This window comes from Taudactylus pleione, unplaced genomic scaffold (assembly GCF_031769625.1).
Source record: "Taudactylus pleione unplaced genomic scaffold, aTauple2 ptg000314l, whole genome shotgun sequence".
NCBI lineage: Eukaryota > Metazoa > Chordata > Amphibia > Anura > Myobatrachidae > Taudactylus > Taudactylus pleione.
The window spans coordinates 13,536,787-13,561,791 of NW_028284715.1; the positions used below are offsets into that span (position 1 = coordinate 13,536,787).

Here is a 25,005-nt window from a genome sequence, read left to right on the forward strand (position 1 = left end):
CATAATATCAAACAATGTTACAAGCAGTCATTTAAAATTGTTTTACTTCACAACAAAGTTTAGGCAGAGTCATGTACTTTGACAGATATTCACTTTTGTTTATTATGTGGAAATATTGCAGTGTATTAATGTTTTGTTTTTCTTTTTCTTTACATTTCAATAAAAAAAAAAAAGGAAATGTATTTATACACAGTTTTTTAAGCACAGGATGGATTTGCATTTTTGGCATTGCTGCCACTGGACATGCGTTCAGTTCCAACCAAGGCACTATCTGTGTGGAGTTTGTATGTTCCTTTTTGTTTCCATATATCAAAAATTATAGTGGTAGAGAATTTAGATTGGTGCAAGGACTGAAGTTTATGATTAAACAGATATTAGCATCATATGTTGTTTGATAAAAATAATACAGGATATATAAGAAGTATGTTACATGTAATAGACATACTACATGTATGATCTGTAAGAGGCAGCTTTGCCGTGTGTGATTTAGGGGACCAATACAGGAGCCTGAAGTGCGAGCCATTTACTTCTAGCAGATGGAATGAGAACCTTGACCGGTTTCTACATAAGTGACACAAAATAGACGGGGAGTCGTCCTGTATTGTCCAATCAGACCTCAGGCCCCCATCACCACCCTCTCTGTCTCAGTCCTGGGCTGACACCCTGCACCAAGCATGTCCTCATAGGACACATCTGATCTGTCAGTAGCTGCCATGCACAGCATACAGATTACAGTTATAGAGATCATGATTTGCAAAATAGGGGTTGCAGGGCATGCTGGTGCTTGTAGTTCCATAACAATGGGAGAACCTGTGTGTTATTGTTTCATTGTTAATTCTTAGTAAAATATTATTTTTTTTCTTAAATAGAACGTGTAACCTTTAGGTAATTTGTTTAGACTACCGAGAAAAAAAAAACGAATAACAATAAATAAATAAAAATAACAAGGTTTTACTGTTGTCCTTCCGCTTAGCAATTTGGAAAAAAAAACCTGTTTGCACTAGAATTGAGCGTATTGCAAAATAATGAGAAAAGTAGGGAAAAAAGTATATGGTGGACAAACTGTGCAGGGTATTAATTTATTTACTATTAGCAATAACAAAGATCGACAAGTTTGTCGTGTAAAACCACCAGTGCTCTTTCCGGTGAGCAGCATTGTCCACCCTGTTTTTTGTCATTTGGGAACTGTAAATAAATACAATTCTCCGCTTTCTGCGCAGATGTGGTAGCCTACAGTTTCTTTCAAGCATATTCTCATTATATCGAAGGCTAGTAAAGGGATATGCTGGGTAACAACGGACCGTCCACCTCCCATCCTGCCTCCCTCTGTTGCTGCTTTGTCCTAGCACCCTACTCTCTACCTCCCCACCAACTTTTTGTCCGCTCCTCTGACCCATCACCCCGTGCTGTCCACTGCTGCATCCCCTCCCTATTTCTGATGTGCCCCCTACCCTCCCGCAGCTTACATACTTACCTCCTGGCATGTCCCCCTCCTCTCCTGCTAGGTTCTATCCAGTTGTTCTAGCAGAGGGAGGCGCTGGAGATGTTGCTGCTTCCTTGCTCCCACTGCGTTTGCATGTAGGAGACAGGACAGACAATAGCAGATTATTATATATATTTTGGGCCTGATTCAGAGTGGGGAACTTCAAGAATGGAGGAGTTTGTGCAGTGGTCTAGGTAAAACTGTGTTGCACTGCAGCTAATGCAGATTTAAAATGTGCAGTAATGTTTGATATTTGGATAGGTCGTATCTCAACTTAGTTCTAAATTTCAGTAGAAAAATAAAGCTGCCCAGCGTTTGTGGGGTTCATGCAAAATCTGCCAGTTTTTACCCAGCATGCAAGAAAACAAAAAGCAATTGCACCCATGCGTTGTAATCGTGTTTGTCCCAGGAGCAAATTGCTCCTTTTTTACTCCCTTTTTTGGGGGGGGATTTGCTACAAATTTTCTCTTACATGTATCATTGAGTATTTATTTTGAATATTTAGCAAAAATAAAAGAAATAAAATCAAATTGAAATAAGACTGGCTCAGAAAAGTTCAATTTAAATTAGATAATTCTAATAAAGATACAATCTTTAATTGGTGTACAAAATTGAGTGCCTCACCAAGTGTTCCCCCTTTTCCTTTTGTTGACACATGTGGAAACTATCTGCTCTGCACATTACCTGTAACATGTTTTTAAAATGAAATTGTTGTTGATTAGGGAAGCATGGATAGTGTAGTGGTTAGCATTACTGCCTCACAACACTCCTGGTCATGGCCGATATGTGTAGAGTTTAATCTTCTCTCTCTGTTTGCGTGGAGAGTCACCAATGAGCGTTCACCAGCGAAACATGCATATTCCGGTCTCTGAGTACCCCTGTACCACTGTCCCCTTCTTTAGCAAATCTTTTAAAGGTATTTTCCAATCTGGTGCGCTATCATCAACTGCTCTCCCCTACTGTGGTATCCGCTGCCTCCGCATCACAGCAACAGTAGATGCAGAACTTTTCCCAAATCTCATTTTCACCTAGTCACTTTGCCTACTCTCTCACCCCCTGTTCAGTGCCACAGGCAAATGGGGGAAAGCAGGTCAGAGACTTGTAAGTGCTGGACTCTAAAGGGTATATTTACTAAAGTGAGAGTTTTTAGAAATGGAGATGTTGCCCATAGCAACCAATCAGATTCTACTTAACATTTAACTAGCACCTTCTAGAAGATAATAGCTAGAATTTGATTGTTTGCCATGGGCAACCTCTCCATTTCTAAAAACTCTCACTTTAGTAAATATACCTCTAATGCCCCGCATGCTGGTACTTATGGTACCAGCATGCAGGGAATCCCCAGCCTACCCTGACTAGTGGTCAGGCATAATGCTTTGGCTGGGGGACCTGGTGAAAGGGTTCCCCTGGCTGTGGAATCCCCCCCCACTAGAAAGGGGGGGGGTATGGAAAATACAGGGGACCCCTACTTATTTTGTCCCCTGTATTTCCAAAACCAGGGCCGGCTCATTGAGCCCAGTGCTGGCTGTACTAAATACTGGGGACCCCTACATCTTCTGTCCCCTATATTTTCACAACAAGCACTGGCTTTCAAAAGTCCGGGGCTGGTTGTGCTTTGGGGGGGGGGGGGGGGGGGCTGGTTGTGCTGTGTAAAAAAATTACAAGCATTTTTTACACAGATGCATGCACGGATCTCACTGATCTATGCATGCATCTGTGTCATTAGGGAAATGCCTGTCGGCATCGTTCGGGTCGGAACGACGTATAGTTCGTGCTTAAACACTGAACAATATGCCACGAATCGTTAATGAGATTGCCTGATCTGACTTCATGTAGGGAAGATCTGAACATATGACAAACGACACGTGGGACCGCAAATCGTTATCGTTGGTGTACACTGCACGATTTGTCATTCCGATGCATTGGAAACTGCCAAATCGTGCAAAATATCGTCTAGTGTGTATGCACCTTGAGTGTTTAATAAAGGGAATATATATCATTACTTTGTAACCTTTTGTACCTATAAGTGCCCCATTAATGCACGGTGTCTGTTCTGTATTGCAGTCAGGCAGTGGTGGTGGATAAGACCATGTTCGTGTCTGGGCAGCTTGGCATGGATCCTGCGAGTGGACAGCTTGTGCCAGGTGGGGTTAAGAGTGAGGCAAAGCAGGTAAAACAATATTTATGTAGCACTTTTATTCCATAGCCCTTTTTAAATACTGATAATCAAAAACCACTTACTGCAGCCTAAGTACTTTGGGGGTGATTCCATGTTGTACAATGTGCTGTGTGTAGGCACTCTGCGGTGATATATCTTCACTCATTTTCTATCGTACCCTATAGTAAATTGATCAGAGGCTCTTACCATAATGTGAACAGCCAGACATTGGGTTGATGTCGGTGGTACATAGCAGAGGATTGAATCATACCATGTGACTTATCCTGGGAGCTGGTATAGAGAAGATGTTGGGGGAACCATCATTAACTATATTTATCTACTGTCCATACATTGATACATAGATCCATACCCACATACATGTCGTTAAGTCACCCACTATGACCGCTGCACTGCCAAATATCTATTAAGGAGGAGTCAGTGGTTATACATTCACCTCACGGGCAGCCATTATTATTATTATTATTTCCTTTATTTATATGGCGCCACAAGGGTTCCGCAGCACCTTACAATGTACATAAAGAAATGAGCACACAAGAAAACAGTTATTAACAGTACAAACAATGCAGGACAGATACATTATTTATACATTGCTGCATAACACTTAGATAAGCAGCATGGCGTCGGCAACCAAGGGTGGGGTTTTGTTGTATATTAAAGTATAATCAAGTGAAGGAGAAGCACATGAGGGAATAGGGCCCTGCTCGTGAGAGCTTACATTCTAAGGGGAGGGGGCAGACAGACAGGGGTGACACAGATGGGCTGGATACAAGGGTGACAGTAATTAACATTTATGGAAAGGTTAGTTTAAACTTAAGAGGAAAGGACAATGAGTTGATCAAAATTTCACCAAGCCTCAAGATTTGGGGGCCACAACCAAGGTCCATTAGAGGGGTCAACTTGCTGCGTCGTTTGGTATGGCATAGTTGGAGTGGATAAGCAGAATGCATGAGGAGATCAGGAGGGATGTGAGCAGCATTGGGGATCCAGCCATAATACTTCTCGAAGGAGAAGCATGAGATGCCATTGGTACCTCTCGTGATGTGTTTCTGGGATTGTTGCAGTACTAAAACATTGATGGTTTGCTAAATTCTGCAATGTTTACAGTTTCCGAACATCTGAAAATGTGGTCAGGGAGAACATTGAGACTTTTTGCCCTGTAGCAGCTGGTCAGGCCCATTTTGGCATTAGGAGAGGCCCACTCTCCACAGCTGCTTTTCCGCCCCCTCCCCCCATGATCAGCAAGGTACAAGGCTATTGGTCTATAAGGGGGATAACCCAAAACAAAAACAAACAACCACTATGGTGCGGGGAGACGATGACCAATCAAGAAATGTTAATTTTGATGTTGCCGTAGAATGTGAGCACTGGAATCTGATTGGTTGCTGTGCTCAGCACTAGTTTTCATAAATGTCATCAATTTTTCTCACTTTGCAAGCATGACTCTTGTTGGTGGCTTTAAAATGTGTTGTGACTTTAAGAACAAGTAAATAATATAAAACCATAAAAATGTACTGCTTAGTCAAACACTTGACCATTTTAAAATCTACCTATTGTAACCAGGCTTTGCTGAATATGGGCGAAATCCTTAAGGCGGCGGGATGTGACTATGGCAACGGTATGTGGATTGTTTTCTTGCTTTAAAGGATTGTCATGTAACATAATATCATTTGTAGGTATCCCAGGTTCCCCTGGCTGTGGATACCGTGTCCTCTTTAAGAGGCACCACCTTACCTGAATACATACAGTATCTACATGCTCGATGTTGAGTTTGAGATATTTTCACTTTCCACCTGCACTAACAATGGTAATTGTAATCCGGTCATCCATCCGAGCTGCACGGATCTACAACACTGAGCAGTTTGGTGTCTGGCTTTCCTGATAACAAATTTATAGGCCTATTTTGAACAGGATGTCTGTTGACCAATATGTACCCACCATATCATATCATATATCATATGGCTGTATGTGACTTAGTTTTCTACGTAATTGAACACTGTTGTCCTCTGTTATCAGATAATGGTGGACCAGAAAGACTTACTACACTACTTTTAAAGCCCAACTTTCAAAGCAGTGTTTCAAATATCTTCTATTCACCTTACTGCACCTGGCTAGCAGAAGTTGCATGTCACAAAAAATGCTTGACAGATACCTTTTATAGAAAAAAAGATCATAGAGAGGGTTATCAAGGGACTGTCTAAATTTACTAGAGCTTGGGAGCTTGAGCTGGGAAATGTACCTGATGAAAATAGAGTTGGGGTTCAAAAGGTTGACATGGAAATGGTCAACACTTTTTTTTTTTCTATCCCTCCCCTTGGTGCCTAACACTAACCATCGGGGTATGTAACCCCTCCTAGAGCCTAACTCTAACCCTCCGGTAAGTGCCTAAACCTAACCCTAAAAATATATTTAAAAAAAATTGTAGACCATGTGTGTCGACCATTTCCATGTCTACCTTTTGTACATGTTGACCTTTTGGTATCCACCAAATCACTGTCAACCTTTTCATTGTCGACGTTTTGTATGGGACCCATGAAAATAATTTGCCACTGTTTTCCGGGCCACCGTTTAGTACTCAGTAGGTGTACAGGTTATAGAGTGCCATTACAAGGTCCCATCCCACTTGTACTGTTGTCCAAACCTTCTTTCCAAAGTGTAGCCAGTGATCCCGAATAACTGCTGGAGGTACTCTAGGACATCTCTCCATATATGTTCGGAACAACCCCATAGTCACCCATTTTGGAGTGAGGTGGTTGCCACATCCAAAGCTATACTGTAGAGTGTTGTACCAAAATCAAACTAAAAAGTCGTTCTTGAAATTTCTTAAAAGTGCCGTGAAGGCAGTAATACTGGTCTATTGGAGATCTACATCACCCCCAAAGTTCTAAGACTGGTTCTCGAGACTGGACTCTTTGAGTATGGACAGCCTAATTCTATCTTTGGCTGACAAGTTTGAGTATAGCGCTAAGCAGAAAAAAATGTGGGTCCTAGGGACCACTCACTTTTAAAAATTGGGGTCCTACTCCACAGTTTCTGGGTCCCATCACACATTATGGGAGGTGAGGGTAGGCAGCAGTTGGGACAGTGCTGGAGGCAAGTAGCAGTTAGGGCAGAGGGGTTTAAGGGCAAGCAGCAGTTGCTGTAGAGCTGGGGGTATAGGCAGGGAGAAGTTGGGGTAGAGCTGTGGCTAGAGGCAAGTAAGGGCAGGCAGTGTAGGGAGAGATAAGTGAAGACAGCAGTTGTGACATTGCTGGGGGGAAAGGAGGGAGCTAGGGCAGACAGTGCTGGGAGTAGGGAGGGGCGGCAAGGGAATATAGCAGCTGGTGCAGTACTGGGGGGCAAGGAGGGGGTTAGGGGCATGCATTACTGGGGGTAGGGAGGGGGCAAAGGTAATTAGCAGCTGGGGCAGTACTTGGCAAGGAGGAGTTTAGGGGCAGGCAGTGCTGGGGGTAGGGAGGGGGTAAGGGTATGTAGCAGCTGGGGCAGTACTGGGGGCAAGGAAGAGGCTAGGGGCAAGCAGTGCTGGGGGTAGGAAGGGGGTAAGGGTAGATGGCAGTACTGTGGGTGCAAGAAGGGAGTTAAGGCCAGGCAATACTGGGGGTTGGGAGGGGGTCAGGATACAGCTGGGGCAGCATTGGCGGTAGGGAAGGGGTTAAGAGATAGCAGTTGGTACAGTTACCTCCTTCCTCCGGGTGGACTCCTTCATGTAGTGAGCTGGGACGGAGCGCAGGCAGCGCTGCTGAAGCCAAGCAAGGGGGATCCGTCTGCACCGATGTCAGGAAGGACTGAGTAAGCTGGCGGGCAGGGAGGGAAGGGGATGCTCCGACCTGGTCTCTGGTTAGTAATGGATGACACGCTGCCGGCGGCAATTGGTTGAGACACGCTGCCGGCAGCAATTGGCTGAGAGAGCGGGGCCTGCAGTACGCGCTGTGTGTGCTATGTCTGCAGCAACCAATCACTGCCGGCAGCGTCTCCCAAACCAATTTCTGCTGGCAGTGATTGGCTGGGAGACGCTGCCGGCGGTGATTGGCTGCTGCGGACACAGAACACACACAGCGCGTCCTCAAGGACCCACTCTGTTTTAAAAAATGGGTCCTCAACTGCCTGTATCGCGTAAATATGCGCTACAGCGCGTATTTCGCGATCACTGGTAATGTTCTATTCAGATTTAAGGATACTGATCAATATGCTTCATTAAGCTGTAGCCACTGGTTACCACCTTCCCTGCCCTCCAGTTATGTCTCCATGTTCGTGGCCTTCACGTGGTGGCAAATTCTTTTGGAATAAGCCCATTAGGCTTTGAGAGCTAGTTCCTAGTCCAGTCCTCCCCACTGCCCCTCATCCCTGTACCCCTGATTTTGTTTTTCTCATTTTCCCTCTGTCCCACTACCTGCTCTGCCTTCCAGCTTATTGTACTATCGTACAATTTCTCGGTTAAAACCAAGAGCTGTGCCCGATCTATTGGTGTTGTTGCATGAGCATTTCAGCGAAGGTTCTTTCCTATACCTCATTTCAGTATAGCTGCTATTATTAGTGTACTCTACAATTTTGCTCTCCTTTTGGAAGTTAACATTTGTATACGTGTTCTCCAATTTATCCGTGCCTCTTACCCACATCTATTCTTCTATGTTCCTATACGACTGATTGTATATATACATTCCTATTCAGTATGTTACTCTCCCCCTTTTCGATTTAGAAAAAAAAGTATATGTGTATGTATGTGTATATATTAATATTAATATATATTATTTATTTTCTGTGTCTTTTTCAGTTGTGAAAACAACCGTATTATTGGCTGATATCAACGATTTTAATGATGTTAATGAAGTGTACAAGCAGTGTGAGTATTAGAAAGAAAATAGCAAATAAATGACATAACAAATTAGTGTCTTCTGCACAATTTGGGGCTGATTCTGAGTGAGTTGGATGAAGTTGTAGCATACAGCGCAAGCGCTGTTGCAAATGTCTGTCCTGTTCTGATCTTTGCCGTATCTGTCTTTCTGTGAAATGGGAGTTTCAGGGCATGAACTGGGCAGTGACAGAGCGATTGCACTCAGCTTTTCTGTCTTGCTGATCCTCACATTAGCCCTGTGGAAACTCGCATTAGCATAAGGTAGTAAGTCAGGCTTCCACGGCTGCCGCAAACGCAACCACTTTGCATATGACTCAGAATCAGCCCCTTTTTATTTATTTTGCCACTGCTAATTTCCCCTTCCCAGGAGACAAGGCATTAGGCAAAATATAAGACATGTTATCTGTATCTCTGCTGTTTATGGTAAAGGGTAATTATGATTCATAAAATTTTCTTTTTACTTTTTATATTTTTTTACTTAAAACATACATTTATATTGCTGATTTTATTTCTGCTTGCCAGTTATTTACAACTTACCTTTTATTATTGTATATTTTGAAGCAAATTTAAATGTGTTTTTCTCAATTATATCATCATTTCATAAGCCTATAAATCTGTATGTATGTCCCATTACACTGCAAGCTTGACACTATGTTTAGTAAGAAAACAAGCCCCGGGGCTTATTGATCAGCTGTAAATCAATAAAAAACGTAATATTAGGGCTAGCAATTAGTGAGAACTGAGGCTCGTCTGTTTACCAAAATGTGCAAAAAAAAAAATATAGAAGAGAATACAGCACTCTGTCCTAAATCCAACAATTCAAACTCCAAAATGTAAATAAAATATTTGTTATATTTATTATTAATAGTATTAAAATTCACCAAAAAAACATCAATTTTATAATCCCATGTATACTTGTTACGCGGACTTTGCCGTGACTATATATCATTTCCATTCAGTTGTATAATTGTAAAAAGATGTTTAAAAGCAAAGGTATCACCAGTCCATACGTCTGGTGATATTGCAGCATAACTAAAACAGGAAAGCCAGATCTCCCAAACCTGTGTCAGGTCAAAAATGGTACGCCTTGTCATACTGCCATTTTACCCATAGACACTGCACATGTGTTTGTAAAAAAACGAAAAATATGCATTAACACAATCAAGTGCAGATTTTAATATGAAAACCTCCAAATTGAGTCCAGCTCATTGCCTATTTTAGAAAGGTGGATTAATGCAGAATCAAGAGCTACAAATGATTCCTTTGTGGTTTGTATAAAAAAGATGCACGCACATTTTGCTTTTAGTTCCCTAGCAAAGTAAATGTTTGACCATATTTTGGTATATATTGTATTTGTTAGAAGGAGCAAATAGACTAAGGGAGGAATTCAATTGTCCACAATAATTTTTCATGCGGCAAAAATTGGACTTTCCAGTAATTTTTGTTTTTTTTGCAACCCAGTTACTCTCCGATTTTACAGCACAAAAAAAATTCCCAGATCCATGTGTTGTCGCAATTGTGAAAAAACTGCACTTATCGGGGGTTTTGTTTCACCTGCCTCCAGGCAGGTGAAAAAAAATCCCCAATGGTGCCGGCTTCCGGTTAGCATCCCTGTACACGCTGCTGTATGCTGGGCTGCAGTGGGACAATGGAGACTGCTGCCGCTGAGCAGCAGCAGTCTCCTCTCCTCTGGATAACACTGATCGCAGCCCCCCTTGATCTGCCCCTGACTGAGGGCCTCTGACACCCCCTCCTCAGCGCATGGGTTTTTCTTTTCTTTTTTTTATTCCTAAGAGGGGCCTGGCCACATCTCCCACGATATGGCCATGCCCCCAATAATCCCTAAATCTTCAGGCTAATTGAATTAGCCCGGGGAATCAATTAACCGGCGGTAAAGTACAGCGGCTAAACAAATTCCCCCCTAAAGATGTTTACTGAAAATGCATAGTCTTCTGTAAAAAAAACAAAAAGAAAACTAGGGGGTATATTCAATTGGACGCGAGATTATTGCATTAAAAATTGCCACGGTTATCACATTTCTTTTCATTATGGCAGGTATGTGCGCTCCAGATACCCACGGCATCCAATGAAAAAAAAAAAATTGGTCGCTGTCATTTTACTGCAAAAACCTGCTGGTCATTTAAACATTTTTTGTGAAACAGCCTGTACCCCAAAAAAAGAAAAAATAAATATTGGGTAACAGTAATAATATCCCAAAGAAAAATATTTTGATATTTTAAAAATGCTGCAATGGCTGATTTGTGTGTGTGTGTTTTTTGTTTGTTTGTTTGTTTGTTTTTAAAGTAGAAAAAAAACTTTCCGTTTAATTACAAATGAATAAAATAAAAAATGTATACAAAAAGTTGATTTTAAGAAAATTATAAAATACAATTTATTTTTTATGTAAGTAAATAGTGTAATTAAGTTTGAGGTGCATAAATTAACGAAAAAGTTGATTTTGAGGTAATTTGAGGCCATTTTTTTTTACAACCAATAATGACTTAATTATTTGACTAATTAAGCAAATTGGAAACTACAAATTGCCTAATTAGTCATTAGGGGGCTCTGAAGCATATCCTGACATTTTAACCTAAAACAAGGGTTTTCCCTGACTTTGCACCTGCTCTGGGGCTGTGAGAAATAAGTCACGATAATTTCTACAGATTTTCTCCCCAGCAATTGAACAGGAAAAACCTTGCGGCTGTGGAAAAATCCCCACACCGCATGTTTTTTTCAAAATTGTGCTTGCAACTGAATATGCCCTTAGGTATATATTGTTGTACTACATTAATAGGGTTGTAGTCAATAGGTTGACATTTATAATGTCACCACCACAATGTCAAGGGTTATGATGTAAACATTGTTGAAATAACGACAGGCAACATTTTGACTTTAGGGTCAGGCACTAAGGAGAGGTTAGAGTTAGGCTTGGGGGGGAAGGAGTGTTAGGGATAGGCACTGGAGAGAGCTTTAGAGATAACAATTAGGGATAGGGGAGAAATACTCATCGGAACGCTGGAGCATGATGTGATGGTCACATGACCGCTGGAAGTTGTGATGGGAGCCACTGCCATTAAGCAGCAGGTAAGTGACCGCTGGGCCACCAGGGATGATATGTCAACATGCTAATATGCTAACATGTCATCACTGTCAATGCCGACATGAAATAATTAATATAAAAAAAATGGGGTTAGCTCTAGAGTAAGGAATAATTATATTGAAACCCCACACTAAAGTGGTAGAATAAGTATGGTTAGTTTAAGGGTTGTATTTTTAATTCAAAAACTTTTTTTTTTTTTGTTTCTCAGTCTTTCAGAATAATTTCCCGGCAAGGGCCGCTTACCAGGTTGTTGCTTTGCCAAAAGTAAGTTGTTCAAGGCATTCTTTCCAAATACATATTTATCTGGAATTCTTGTATGTTTAACTTTTAATATTTCATGTTTGGAATAGTATATTTCAGTTTAAGAGGACTTGCCTGCTCCTGAATCATATGTTAACTATTTAACTCTTCTCATACCTGTACATTTATTTCTACTTCAGGGTCCATAGGGGGTCCACAGGGTTGACCTTGGGGTATAGGTTGGGAACCAAATCCGGGCACCACGCAGTTAAAGCTTTTAGCTCCCAGGATGCACTTGGGTCCACTCTCCCTATAACCCCGCCCCCCAGCCAGAGGCACCTCAGTTTAAGTTGGTGCCCGGCCGGAGTCGGGTCACCGTTAGTGCAGTGGGGAGCTAATTAGCAGCCCCTAAGCTTAAAATTTATTTAAAAAAAAAAAAGTTTTATTATTTTTTACTACTCTTCAGAGCGGCAGCGTCAGACTGTCCAATGGACGTCTAAGCTGCCGCTCCTACACCCCGCCGGCGCTGCGACGCCAGTACAGATCTGGAGATCGCAGCGGGACCCCAGAGTCTGTACTAGCCGGACTCTGGAGGAATCCCTAGGCTGCTGCCGGATCGACGGGGACAGGTAAGTCGCGTGGTCACCGCTTGCGGTGATCCACGTGTGTATGCAGCCTTATGCCTCCGGTCTCTGGGGACAGACCGGAGGCGCTAGCGGTGGCGGCGGGCTCCCCCTCCATGGAGGCATACCCCGCGTGTCCACTAGCCCACCAGGGATTATAGCGGCAGCGGGAGCCGGCATCCCGGGGGGTTAATTGCTAGCCAGGGGAGGAAGCCTTCCCTGTCTAGCGGCTCCTCCCCTCAGCTCAGCGCGCCTTTTAACACGCAGTCTGGCATCGCTGAGCTGCTTCCTCCGCGGGCCACGCTTCTTCTGAGGTCTCCAGCGGCCATTATCTCTCGGTGGTGCTGCAGAGCTCCTAGGATGACAGTGAGCCCAGTCCCCCTGCGTACCTGGCCATTTTGGGTGAGTGTACACAGCGCTATAGCCTTCCCAGACACTGAATCTGGGCAGTTGAATGTAGCGACATTGTGCAGTATATTATATGTCATGCAAATGTATGTATATATATTTTTCTACTTCAGGGTCCATAGGGTATCCACAGGATACCTTGGGGTATAGGCGATGGCGGCAGACATCCAGGCACCACAGAGTTAAATTTTCAGCCTCCCAGGATGCACTGGGGTCCCTCTCCTATACCCCGCCCCCGAGCCTCAGGCCACTCAGTTTTCGTAGGTGCCTGGCCGGACCAGTCGCACCGTACAGAGGGGGGTCTTTTTAAGGCCCCTGAATATTTCTTCGCAGCTGTGGCTGCACAACTAGAGTGCTCCAGCATAGGACAGTCAGTATTGACGTCCATGCTGTCACTCCTACACCCCGCCGGTACCAGAACGCCGGTACCGATCCGGGGATGCTGGTAGGTAGCTGGGGTCACAGCTAGCGGTGATCCCCGGCTACCTGGACTGTGGCCGGATGCACGGGGAACCAGGTAAGCGGCGGAGTCCCGCGGTGGGCACCCGCCGGTAACACAGTCCTGTTTGGTCCCCAGGCAGGGGGCTCTCTGGGGACCGGCTGCGCGTGGGGCCAGGTACTGATCCTGCGCCTTCCACTAGACCACCAGGGACAGCGGGCCGTAGCATGTGCAGTACAGCGCGGCGTCCCAGGGGTTGATAGCACGCCAGGGGAGAACGCCTTCCCTGTCTCACAGCCGGCGTCTCCCCCGCTGTACAGTGCCATTCCACAGCGGTCTGAGCGGGCTGTGTCAGCGCTCCTCCTCCCGGGCCCTGCCTTCTCTCTGCTCCTCGGTGGCCATTTTCTCACTACATGTGCTGGGGATGGCAAACGCTGCTGGAAGCTGATACAGATGCCATTGAGGTCCGGGTCCCCCGCATACCTCTCCTTCAATTAAGGTCAGTGTATGCAGCACTGTTTCCTACCAGGCACTGGTCAGTGTAGTTGATTGCAGTGCCTGTAATGCTGGATGTTATCTGTGCATTGTATGTGACTTAAATGCTAGCGCTGTTTGCCTGTATTTTCATTTCTGACTCTCAGCCTTTTCCTATCCCTGTTCTTCTGCTACAGCCCTTGCGGTGCGGTGTCGCAGGGTGTTTATTACCTCACAGTAAACGTGGTTTTTCTGTGTGGGAGGTCACATACGCTCCGTTCACACTCCTCATATCGGAAAGTGAACGAGGATATCCTCTTCCAGCTATAATGTACTGATATCATATGCAGTTAGCGGAGGGATATGTAGATGCTGAGGGTTTATGGAGGGCATGTTGTATTATATATCACGCCCCATTTCTGTCACTGTGCCTGCACAAAAAAGGGGACCGTCCTCGGCTGGCTAAGATGCTTACAGCCTTTGTGGGCAACGCCCCCTGCGTTTCCCCAAGGGGTTATCGCAGCCTGTGGTGGTCTCATCACATGCAGGGGTCCCTGGACAGTTGATGGTACCCCAGTGTATCCTGTTTTTCGCCCCCCCAGGTCTCGCAGGAGCCTGTGTGGGTGAATTTATTGTCCAAAAGGTATAGCACCTGATGGACGTTTTACAGGGGGAGTCACCATTTCGGCCTTCTAAACGGCCTTTCGGGTCTCAGACGGGTAAAGACATGACGTCTGAGGACGGTGACATTATTGACTTTTTCAGACACGAGCCCCTTAGTGCAAAGGAGGCGTAGTCTAGGTCTAAAGTCTATATACCTGGCCTTCTACGGGCAGTCCGTGCGGCTTTGGTTATTACATATCCCCCGTGGCTAAATCCAAATATGCCTTCTTTAAGGATAAGGGTGTTGCCACTGTAATTCCTCTATCTGGTCAGGTGGATCATTTAGAGGAGGCGTGGAAAATCCGGGTAAGCGGTTCCAGCCTCAAAAACGGTTGACCTTTTGCATACCCCTTTTGCAGATAATTACATTTCCGAATGGGAGTTACCTTTACGGGTAGATTCTCATGTTACACGCCTAGTGAGGAGTGCTATGTTGCCCATGCCCTCCAGGTCCTCTTTGAAGGAGGTTCCAGATTGCAAGGTGCAAATAGATCTAAAATCCAATATTCCCTTGCTGGAGGGGCTTCCAGGCCGGCTATGGCCGTGTGCTGGGGGGCCAGAGCCATGGAACACTGAGTAGGTAACTGGATCTCTGCACACTGACTCTCCAGCAGAGCAGTTGGATAGTGGCAAATTCTCAGAGACTTTGCCACGTTCATAATGAGACGGTCTTACATATAGCCTACTCCTTTCCAGAATCTCCTCGGCAGCAGTAGCGGCTTGCCGCTCCCTGTGGTTGCGCTCTTGGAAAGCGGACGCAGATTCCATTTTGAATGCTTTGCCTTTTACGGGACAAGTCCTGTTTGGCCCTCGTCTGGACGCAATTGTGGCCCTGCAGGCAGCAGCTACGTCTGCGTGTCTGCCATCGGCTACAGTCCCATCAGGGTCTGGGACTTTGTCTTTTCGGCCCTGTGAGGCCAGGGTAAGTCTAAAATACAGCTTTCCAAGACAGACAGTAGCCAGGAAATCTGCTCAGCCATAAGAACAGGCTTGGAGTACAAGACGTCCTACTCCCAAGTTGGACTATAAGCCTTCAGCCTCCCGGGACGGGCCTCCTCTCGGGAGCCCCCAGAGTTGGAGGCCGGCTTCTCCAGTTCGCCCAGTGCTGGTGTCTGACCACCACGGACACTGGGGTAAGAGAAGTATTTTCTTGAAGGTATGTCCTTTCCTCCCGGTAAAAGCCTCCCAGAAGGTTTTTCGTTACAGGTCTTCTGTCAATTCAGGACTAGGCCCTGTAATTTTTGAGGGTGTTACACTCTATGCTCCAGGCAGGAGTTATAGTACCTATTCCGTTTCCCCAAAGGGGAACGAGGTATTACTCCATCCTCTTTCTGGTACAGACACCCAATGGGTCTTACCAGGACATTCTCAACCTCGAATCCTTCAACAAATTCTTAAGGGTTCCTCGGTTCGGGAGGGGGACCCTGCATTCCATCATTCAATGGAGCCTGGGAATTTTGTGGTGTCGTTGGATATATTCAGGGTGACTACCTGAATATCCCTCTTTTCTTAGCACACCAGTGTTTTCCTCAGGTTTGCAGTGGTCGATAAGCATTTCCAGTTTCTGGCATTGCCCCTTGGTCTGGCCTCCGCGCCTCACGGTTTACCAGGGTCATGGTAGTTATGGCAGCCCACCTGCGGATGCAGGGGGTCCGCTTGTTACCCTATCCGAGTGACCTCCTGTTGTTACACAGTCTCCAGAGATACTTCAGTGCCATATGCAACGGACAATATCTGTGTTGCTACGTTAGGGCTGACTGATAAACTGGAAATGGTCCTCTCTGATTCTTCACAGAGGATGCTCCATATCCCAACATCTGAGGATCTTTGTGATTGAGGAAAAGATCTCTGCATTACAGGCAAAGGTACGCAGTTGCCTGCAGAGTCGCCGAGTGTCTATTCACTTGGCAATGTGGTTCCTGGGTTCCAGGATGTCGCTGTTCGACATGGTGGAGAGTACCCAGTTTCACTCTAAAGAACTTGATCCTCTCCGGATGGGATGGGTTGCCCCATAGGATAAAGTCAATAGGCTTTCCCCGGAGGTTTGTCTCTCTCTGGCCTGGTGGCTGCAGAAAGCTCACCTAAACTAGGGACACCCCCTTTGGGATTGCGGACAGGGTCCTTCTGACGACGGACGCCAGTATCCGTGGCTGGGAAGCATGACGGGTCCACACTTGTTCCAGGGCAGGTGGACACCAGTAGTTTTTGCGCTTCCCATAAACATCTGAGAACTCTGAGCAGTATTCACGGTTCTCCAGCATGCAGGACAGGTCCTCCACGGAAATACCGTGCAGGTACAGTCTGACAACGCCATCATGATGGCTTATGTAAACCACCTAGGAGGTTCCCGAAGTCAGGCGACACTAACAGTGGTGTCCCGAATTCTGGCTTGGGTAGAAGGCTATATCCCTGCCGTCATCGGCAGTGTTCATTCAGGAATCCTCAGATGGAAAGCAGGCTTTCTCAGCCGTCAAGACGTGCATTCAGGGAAATGTCCTCTTTATCAGGAGGTGTTCAATCTTCTGGTGAACAAGTGGAGCCTTTCAGAGATGAGACTCTTCTGATAGACATAGGCAGGTCCAGTGGACCTTCCAAGTTGTGTGCCTCGTCCCTCCGTTATGCCTTCTTCCTCCAGTAATAGCAAGAAGGAGGCACGCTCCTGCTGATAGCTCCAGCGTAGGCCAGATGGCACTATTACTCTCAGTTAACACTCCGAAGCTGTTGCCTCTACGCCCGGACCTGTTGTCTCAGGATCCTGGCTGATACCCAGACCTGGGTTGTCTGTGGTGGAGACTGCCCTCTTAAGGTCTAGGAGTTTTTCCAGCTCTATAGTTAACAGGGGCTCTGTCCATGCTAAGAGCTCGGAAGTTTTTATCTGCAAGAATTTACCATTAGGTATGGTATACTTTCTAGAGGCTAGGCTCCTCGGGTATTCCAAATATCCAGAGGTTGGCTTTCCTACAGGTGGGCTTAGATAACGGTCTTCGCCTTGCTTACCTCAAGGTGCAGGTTTCTGCCCTGTTAGTATGGTTTCAGTGTAGGATTGCTACTCTTCCTGATGTCCGCACCTTTGTGCAGGGTGTACGTTATATTCAGCATCCCTTTGTTCCACCTGTGGCTCCTTGGGATTTGGCTGTGGTCCTTAGGGCTCTCTGAGGACCACCATTTGATCCACTGGGCTCACTGGATTTCAAATGGCTTACGGCTAGGACTGTATTCCTTCTGGCTCTTAATTTGGCCAGTAGGATCTCAGAATGGGAGGCTCTGTCATGTAGACCTCCCTTTTTCTCATCTTTCCTAGGAACAGGGCAGTGCTTGCCTTTACTTCCCCAGTCCTGTCTGCTGGTGAGGCCTATTTGGCTGTGGTACGGGCGCTAAGAATTTAAGTTGACCGTACCAATCCATTTAGGAAATCAGACTCTCGGTTTTGTCCTTTCTGGTTTCCATAAAAAGGGTTGGCCTGCCACTACGCTAACTTTGGCAGGATGGATTCACAGGTCTTCCTGTTCCATCCTCTATTAAAGCTGTTCCACTAGGTCTGTGGGTCCTTCGTGGGCAGCTCGACGTGGCGCTTCAGCGGTGATTGGCAGCCACGTGGTCATCTGTCCATATTTTTGGTAAGGTATTATACTTTTGATACCTTCGCCTCTCAGGATGCTTCCTTTCGGCGGCGGATTCTCCTTACAGCACAGGAGCGTCCCCACCCTTAAAGGATACTGCTTTGGGACATCCCCAAGGTATCCTGTGGATACCCTATGGACCCTGAAGTAGAAAATATGAGATATGGTAAGAACTTACCCTTGTTATCTCTATTTCTACGAAGTCCATAGGGTTCCACAGGACTCCCGCCCTGTCGCACCTGTACTGCAGATGGGCTTTGATCTGGTCACCGGTTTCTCTGTCTCCTTATGGTGAGAATGTGATTCTTGTGTGTTCCAGACTGTCTTCTCTCTCTTTTTTGCTCCTGCTCCGGCCTATGGCTTGTTACGAAACTGAGTGGCCTGAGGCTCGGGGGCGGGGTATAGGAGAGGGACCCCAGTGCATCCTGGGAGGCTGAAAATTTAACTCTGTGGTGTCTGGATGTCTGCCGCCATCGTCTATACCCCAAGGTATCCTGTGGAGCCCTATGGACTTCGTAGAAATAGAGATCGCAAGGGTAAGTTCTTACCATATCTCATATTTTCTGCATTGTATGTGACTTATGCTAGTGCTGACTGTCTGCTTTTCTCACCTGTCAGTGTATATCTATCCCTTTTCTTTATCTGCCCTAATACCGGTGTACCTAGGGTGGTTCTGAGACCTCACATATATATACTTGTTAATATTTGTGAGGTTTGTCACATACTGTTGCGTGCTGCACGTTGCCATATTTTAGATGGAACTGTGTGTTGCATACGCTGATAATGGGTCCCTGCAGCTAATCTTAGCGTCAGTCAGGACCAGTATGGCGCTGCTTAATATTTCCGTCAAGATAGTCAAATATATCTGTCCAGGAGATTGCGCACGATACTGCACCCATTATTGCTATCCTGCAAGCCATGTGCTGCAGGTATTAGTGCGGAGGATTTGACTCAGAAAGGTTTTGTATGCGGCGCCATCTGGTGCCGGGCCCCTTGCACGACCCCTTTGCGCGGTTTATTTCTCAGGATCCTCTCCTTTGAGGATCGCCAGGCGGGCCCCATTGTCGTAACTCGCTTGTGGTTACTTCACCATACTGCCCTTTTCAACTCGGGGTATCTCGCAATTTCTTGCACTTTACCCCTGTGTCACAGACTATCGCTCCCTGCCGGGGTTTTTCACAGTACATGAATTACCTCCGGTACCGCATCGGTCTGTCATTCCCCTTGCAGGGATTACCACAACGGCCACCCTGGTGGATGTCGTTTTCTACGAAATACTAAATGGCGTGATATACGCCCTGTGGTTACTTCCCAGTGGCTCTGCCGTGAACTGGAGGGTGTATTCGGCTCTTTCCCCCTCACATGGGGGGAGCCAATTTCAAGTATTATTATTCCTGCTTTGGGGCTGGTAGCCAGGTTCATTCTGGATATAGAGAATGTCGATCCTGCACCTGTATCATACATTCCTCGTTTCTGCCCAGCGGGTGGATCTCATGGCGGGAGTCTGGCTGTCGCCAGATACGAGGGGTCTCAAAGGCCTCCTGTTTCCCATTCCCTAAGGGTCCTCACAAGTAATAGAAATCTCCTTCTGGGGTGGATTTGTATGTTAATCGTCGGGTTACAGGCATTAATATGCCTCCCATCCCGGCCTGGACGGATTTTACGGATCCGTAGGTGGTAACTTTACCTGAAATCAATGTACTCGTTTTCAGGGCCTGTTGCCCGTCCTACCATGGCCATCGCATGGTTGGTTAATACTGTTGCATACTGGGCTGATGCATTTGTAAAGTTTTTCCCCTTCAACACGTCTGGGATTCAAATGTCTTTTGCCGCTCACATAAAATATGCAGTTGTCATATGTGGGATTACCTACATTGGATGCCGGTCTTCTAACTTTCAGGGTTTCGGCTGCGTCTGTATCCGCCGCAATACCCTATGGCTACGTTATGGGAAAGCAGAGGTGCAGTCTCCTACCATGGGGAAGATCTTGTTTGGTCCGGCCTTGACAAGATTGTTGCATCATTGGCAGTATCACTAATGGAGAGATGCCGTCTTTAGCTACTCCCACTACATTCGGACTAACTCTGTTAAGTCTTTTTGTCCTCAGGGTCAGCCTAAAGGCCTGTTTTTTCCTAGGCTGTTGGCCTCCACGGGGGCCACCATATCTAGTACCGAGCTGTCCTGGACTTCTGGACGGCCCTGCTTCTACGCCGGAGGATAAACTTCAGCCTGACGGGGCAGGTCTACATCTGGGGGATTCCAGAGTGAGATACTGATTCTCAACAGCCTCTCATTGCTCAGGCGGCCTCCTCACAGGCGTTGTTACACGGGCCCTTCTTCCGATCAGGGCCTTACAAACCCAGAAAGCTATACAGCCTTTGCGGTAAGCAGAGCTATTTCGGCCAGCCTCACTATCTCAGCGAGGGACTGGTTGTTCTACTTTCTTTCTGGGGCAGTGACCGACTGGTCCTCATTTGCCTATCCTCTGTCTCAAATCCCTGAATCGGATACTAAGGGTGCTTGGACTCAGGAGGAGTCCACCATGCTCCATCATCCGATGTTTGGAAGCTGGGGACTTTATGGTATCTCTGAGTATTCAGGATACGTACCTACGGGTACATACAGAGCCCTCTCATCAGCAGGGGTTCAGGTTTGCTGTGCCACAGCAAAACTTGCAAGTTTCGGGCTCTGCCTTTTGGGACTGTCCTTAACTCCACCGGGGTTTACCAGCTTTACGGATTTTCTGACGGTTCACCTGTTCAGTGTATCCGAATGCTCCTTTCTCTGGACGCCCTCCAGCTTTTAGCAGGATCACCGAGGTACTTTACCGGCGGGTCAGGATAACCGTGGCTTTTTCTCGGCACAGATAATTAGTCACCGGAGAAAAAGTCCTCCCTGCATCCCTCACAGAGTATTCTTCATCTGGGAGAACTGCTGGATTCTCAGGAATCTGAGAATTTTTCTGGCGTAAGACAAGCTCTCCGCTCTTCAACTTGGAGTGTGCGGATGTCTACGCGGTCGACATATGTCATTACTCTTGGTGATGCGCGGTCTCCCAGAGTGTCTACCTTTTGGGAGGGGGGAATGTGATCAGTTCCATTCCAGGCCTTGCCATAATTGACTCTTCTCCAGATGGATCGAGTTTTTTCCATCGGATCGCTGTTCGGACGATGATGCTCTCTCCGGAGGCGAGTCGGTCTCTGTCCGGGTGGCTATCACCATCTTGTCCAGGGTATTCTTTGCTGCAGACAGTGTCTGGTCCGCATTCATTTCGGGGTAGCTGGACGTCTGTCGCTTCCGCCCTGCCACTTGTTGGAACTTTCGGCTGTCTTGGGCCTTCACTCTGGCCTAACCCTTATGTCACGGTAAACCTGCATAGGTTCAGTCCAACAGTGTCACAACAGTGGCTTCCAACTAGGCAACACTGGTAGTTCGGTGGCAATGACAGGAATGTCATACATTCTGACATAGTCCAAGGGTCTTCTGGCCAACTCTGCAGTGTTCATTCCGGGAGCTCTCCATTGGGAAGCGGGCTTCCTCAGCCGTCATGACGTGCATCCCGGGGACTAGTCTCTTCTCCAAGAGAGGTTTCAACTCCTGGTGAGCAGAGGGGGCCTCCCTGAGGTGATTGGTCCTCATGGCCTTCTGACTCTATCACACACTACCGGTGTTACAGTCCAGCTCTAGGAGTACTGAAGCTACCTTCAGTGACTCTGTCAGTGAAGTGGTCCTTCCACTTAGTGTACCTGTGTCCTCCGGTCTCCCTTCTTCCTCGAGGTCTTCGGAAGTTTAATTCGAGACGGAGGGGCTTTCCTTCTGGGGGCTCCAGTTCATCCCAGACGTCACTGGTACTAGGATTTTCGGAGTCTCCTCATCGAAGCTCCGTTCCTACTGCTTCACTATCTGGACCTGTTGTCTCAGGGTCCTTGTTTTTCCCTGGACCTGGATCGTTTGTCTATGACTGCGCCCCTGCTGTTGTCCTAGGGCTTCCCTGGCTCTGTCTTCATTGAGATGTTTAGAGCAGACAGGCCAGACTTTGCTGGGTTCTGCCACAGACTGTGGCATACGTAATTCTTACGGTATCGTACCTGTCGATATGATCCTCCGGTGTCCAGGATTTCCAGATATTCTGGCATTCCTGCCGGCTGGCTTGGGTTTCACCCTCGGCCTGGCCTTCCTGACAGTGCGGATCTCTACACTGTCGGTATGGTTAAGATATGGAATTGCTCCACTTTGGTATCCAGTTCATCCTTTGGTGTGTTTTCTGGCTTATGCCTCCATTTGTCCTCCCTAGGGACTCCTTGGGATTTAGTAGTGGTTCTTCGTTCCCTCCGGGGACAGTCGATGGAACCGCTGGTTGTGATAGCCATTACATGGTCTATTGCTTAGGCTCTCTCTCTTTCTCTCAGGGTGTTTATACTGACCAGGAGAGCGTCTGACTTGGGAGCGTTCTCATGTGGCTCCCTCTTTTGGAGGGCATCATGTCAGGGTGTGAGTTGCTCTCGTCCTGTGTTTCTTCTTAATGTGGTTTTTAGGTTCCATATTATTCTGGAACTTATGGTACAGCCATTCAGCCCCCAGTCCTCTCGGCTGGTGTGGCCTCATTGACTGTGGTCCAGCCTCTTTGGATTTATGTGATCCGTTCAAGCTACTTACGGAAATCGGGCTCCTTATTGGTGGTCTGAGATTTCTAGTTTTCACAGGAAAGGATGGCCGGCCTATAACTAAATGTTGGCTGGATGGCCTCGTATGTCTTCCTCAGGGGCTTACCCAGGGGTAGGCCTTTCTGTTGTTGATGCTTGTTTTTTTCTCGGGCCATGTAACCCTTGTGGGCGGCTCGTTGTGGCGCCTCGGCTGTTTTGCCTTACTAGGTGTCCACGTGGTCTTCTGTCCATACCTTTTTAAGGTTCTAGGCATTGGTTTCCTTTGCCTCTCAGGATGCTTCCTTTTTGGCGACGGATTCTCCTCTCAGCACAGGAGCGTCCCCACCCTTGGTTGAACTGCTTTGGGACATCCCCAAGGTCAACCCTGTGGACCCCCTATGGACCCTGAAGTAGAAAACAAGAGATATGGCAAAAACTTACCTTTGTTATCTCTGTTTCTACGAAGTCCATAGGGTCCACAGGGCGCCCGCCCTGACGCACCTGGCTTCATATGGGCTGTGTTACTGGTCACCGGTTTCCCGTCTCCTTTTTCTGTGAGTATGGTTCTAGAGTGTTCCAGTTTTCTCTCTCTTTTTCTCTCCTCCTCCGGCCTTTGGCTACTTACAAACTGAGGTGCCTCTGGCTGGGGGGCGGGGTTATAGGGAGAGTGGACCCAAGTGCATCCTGGGAGCTAAAAGCTTTAACTGCGTGGTGCCCGGATTTGGTTCCCAACCTATACCCCAAGGTCAACCCTGTGGACCCTATGGACTTCGTAGAAACAGAGATAACAAAGGTAAGTTCTTACCATATCTCTTGTTTTAATTTCTTTTTGGCGTTGTGTTCAATCATTCGGTCATCTTGAGACTATTAATATACTGAAGTGCCAAAAGTCATGGGATAGATGCCTAGTATCATGTAGGACGAACCCCCTTTAGACAGGCGAAGTGCAGCAACTAGACGTGGCATTGATTCCACAAGTGGATGGAAGACCTCATGAGAGATGTTGGCCCATGCTGTCTCTGGATAGCTTCCCACAGCTCCCTGATATTTGTAAGTGCAGGATCTTGGGTGTGAATTGACCTCACCACATCCCATTAATGTTGATTGGGTTCAAGTCCACACCATTCGTTGAGCAGCGTAGCCGATGGTTAACCTGACCCACGAAGTGTCCGATTACAACTGATGCAGGTCTGGGCATTTCCAAGATGTCACGGTACGATAACACCACATATCATTACCTTTACATACACACACTTCAGGGTATAACTAATACCTTTGCATGATGCCCCCTCCTGGTGCCCATTTGCATACCTGTCTTTCCCCACCGTTCCCAGAGAAAAATTTTATGTGTACAGCGCCTTGCAAAAGTATTCGAGCCCCTTGGCTTTTTACTTTTTTTGTTACATTACAACCTGTAATTTATTTTTTTATCTGAATTTCATGTGATGGATCTGCACAAAATAGTCTAATTTGGTGAAGTGAAATGAGAAAAATATATATAAAAAGAATCTTTATAAATTTCTTAGACCCGTTTTACCTGCTTGAAATAGGTTTAAAAAATATTATCTTTTCCCTTGTATTTTAGGGAGGAAGAGTGGAGATCGAGGCGGTGGCTGTCCTCGGGCCTATAACAGACATTTCCCCTGCACTATAAGGATAACTGTTAACTAAAATACCACCTGTGCCCATGTATTTGATAAAAACACTATTTTGGAGAGGGTTTTTCTGTTTTTTTTGTTTTTTTTTGTAAGATATTAAACAACATTGTAAGCATCAGTAGTCCTAAGCTGTTTCACGGACAGTGTATTTAATATCTTTAATGTCTCAATCAAGAATTAATGTAATTATACAAGTCAGCAATGAACATTAAATATCTTTGTTTAATTAGATTTGTCTAAATTAATATATATATATTTATTTCTCTCTCTATTCCTCCCCCTGCTGCCACATAAAATATGTGAAATTGGAAAATTGTCAGGATGTCAGTAAAATGGTCAGTTGGTTCCACTAAAAAATTAAATACATTTAAGTACTTCCCAAATTTTACAACACTAATTAATTTATTGGAAATATGCTGTAGAATGTTGTTATTTTTTAGGATTGGAGTTTTTGCTTTTTATTTTGTCATAACCAGTATACTCCCAGAAATAGAGCAGTTGCATCTGGTGCGGTTAAACAACCAATACATATGCGCTACCTGAGCCCTTTGCAAATGGAAGTTAAGCTTTGGAAATTCAAGGAGCCCTCTCTGAGAGTGGCGTGTGTGCCCCTTTACTCCAGTTGA

At 46.1% G+C, this 25,005-nt stretch overlaps 1 protein-coding gene across 2 annotated transcripts in view; it reads left to right on the top strand.

Moving 5' to 3' along the window:
- The window catches only part of RIDA (reactive intermediate imine deaminase A), a 40,198-nt gene extending 15,588 nt beyond the window's left edge, over positions 1–24,610 (top strand). For both annotated transcript variants that reach the window (XM_088442704.1, XM_088442703.1), the window contains 5 exons: positions 3,548–3,653; positions 5,223–5,277; positions 8,431–8,499; positions 11,820–11,875; positions 24,307–24,610. In XM_088442704.1, the coding sequence (XP_088298830.1) occupies positions 3,548–3,653; positions 5,223–5,277; positions 8,431–8,499; positions 11,820–11,875; positions 24,307–24,375 (355 nt within the window). In that variant the 3' untranslated portion in view covers positions 24,376–24,610. The remainder of the gene's footprint in view (positions 1–3,547; positions 3,654–5,222; positions 5,278–8,430; positions 8,500–11,819; positions 11,876–24,306) is intronic.
- Positions 24,611–25,005: the final 395 nt, after the last annotated feature.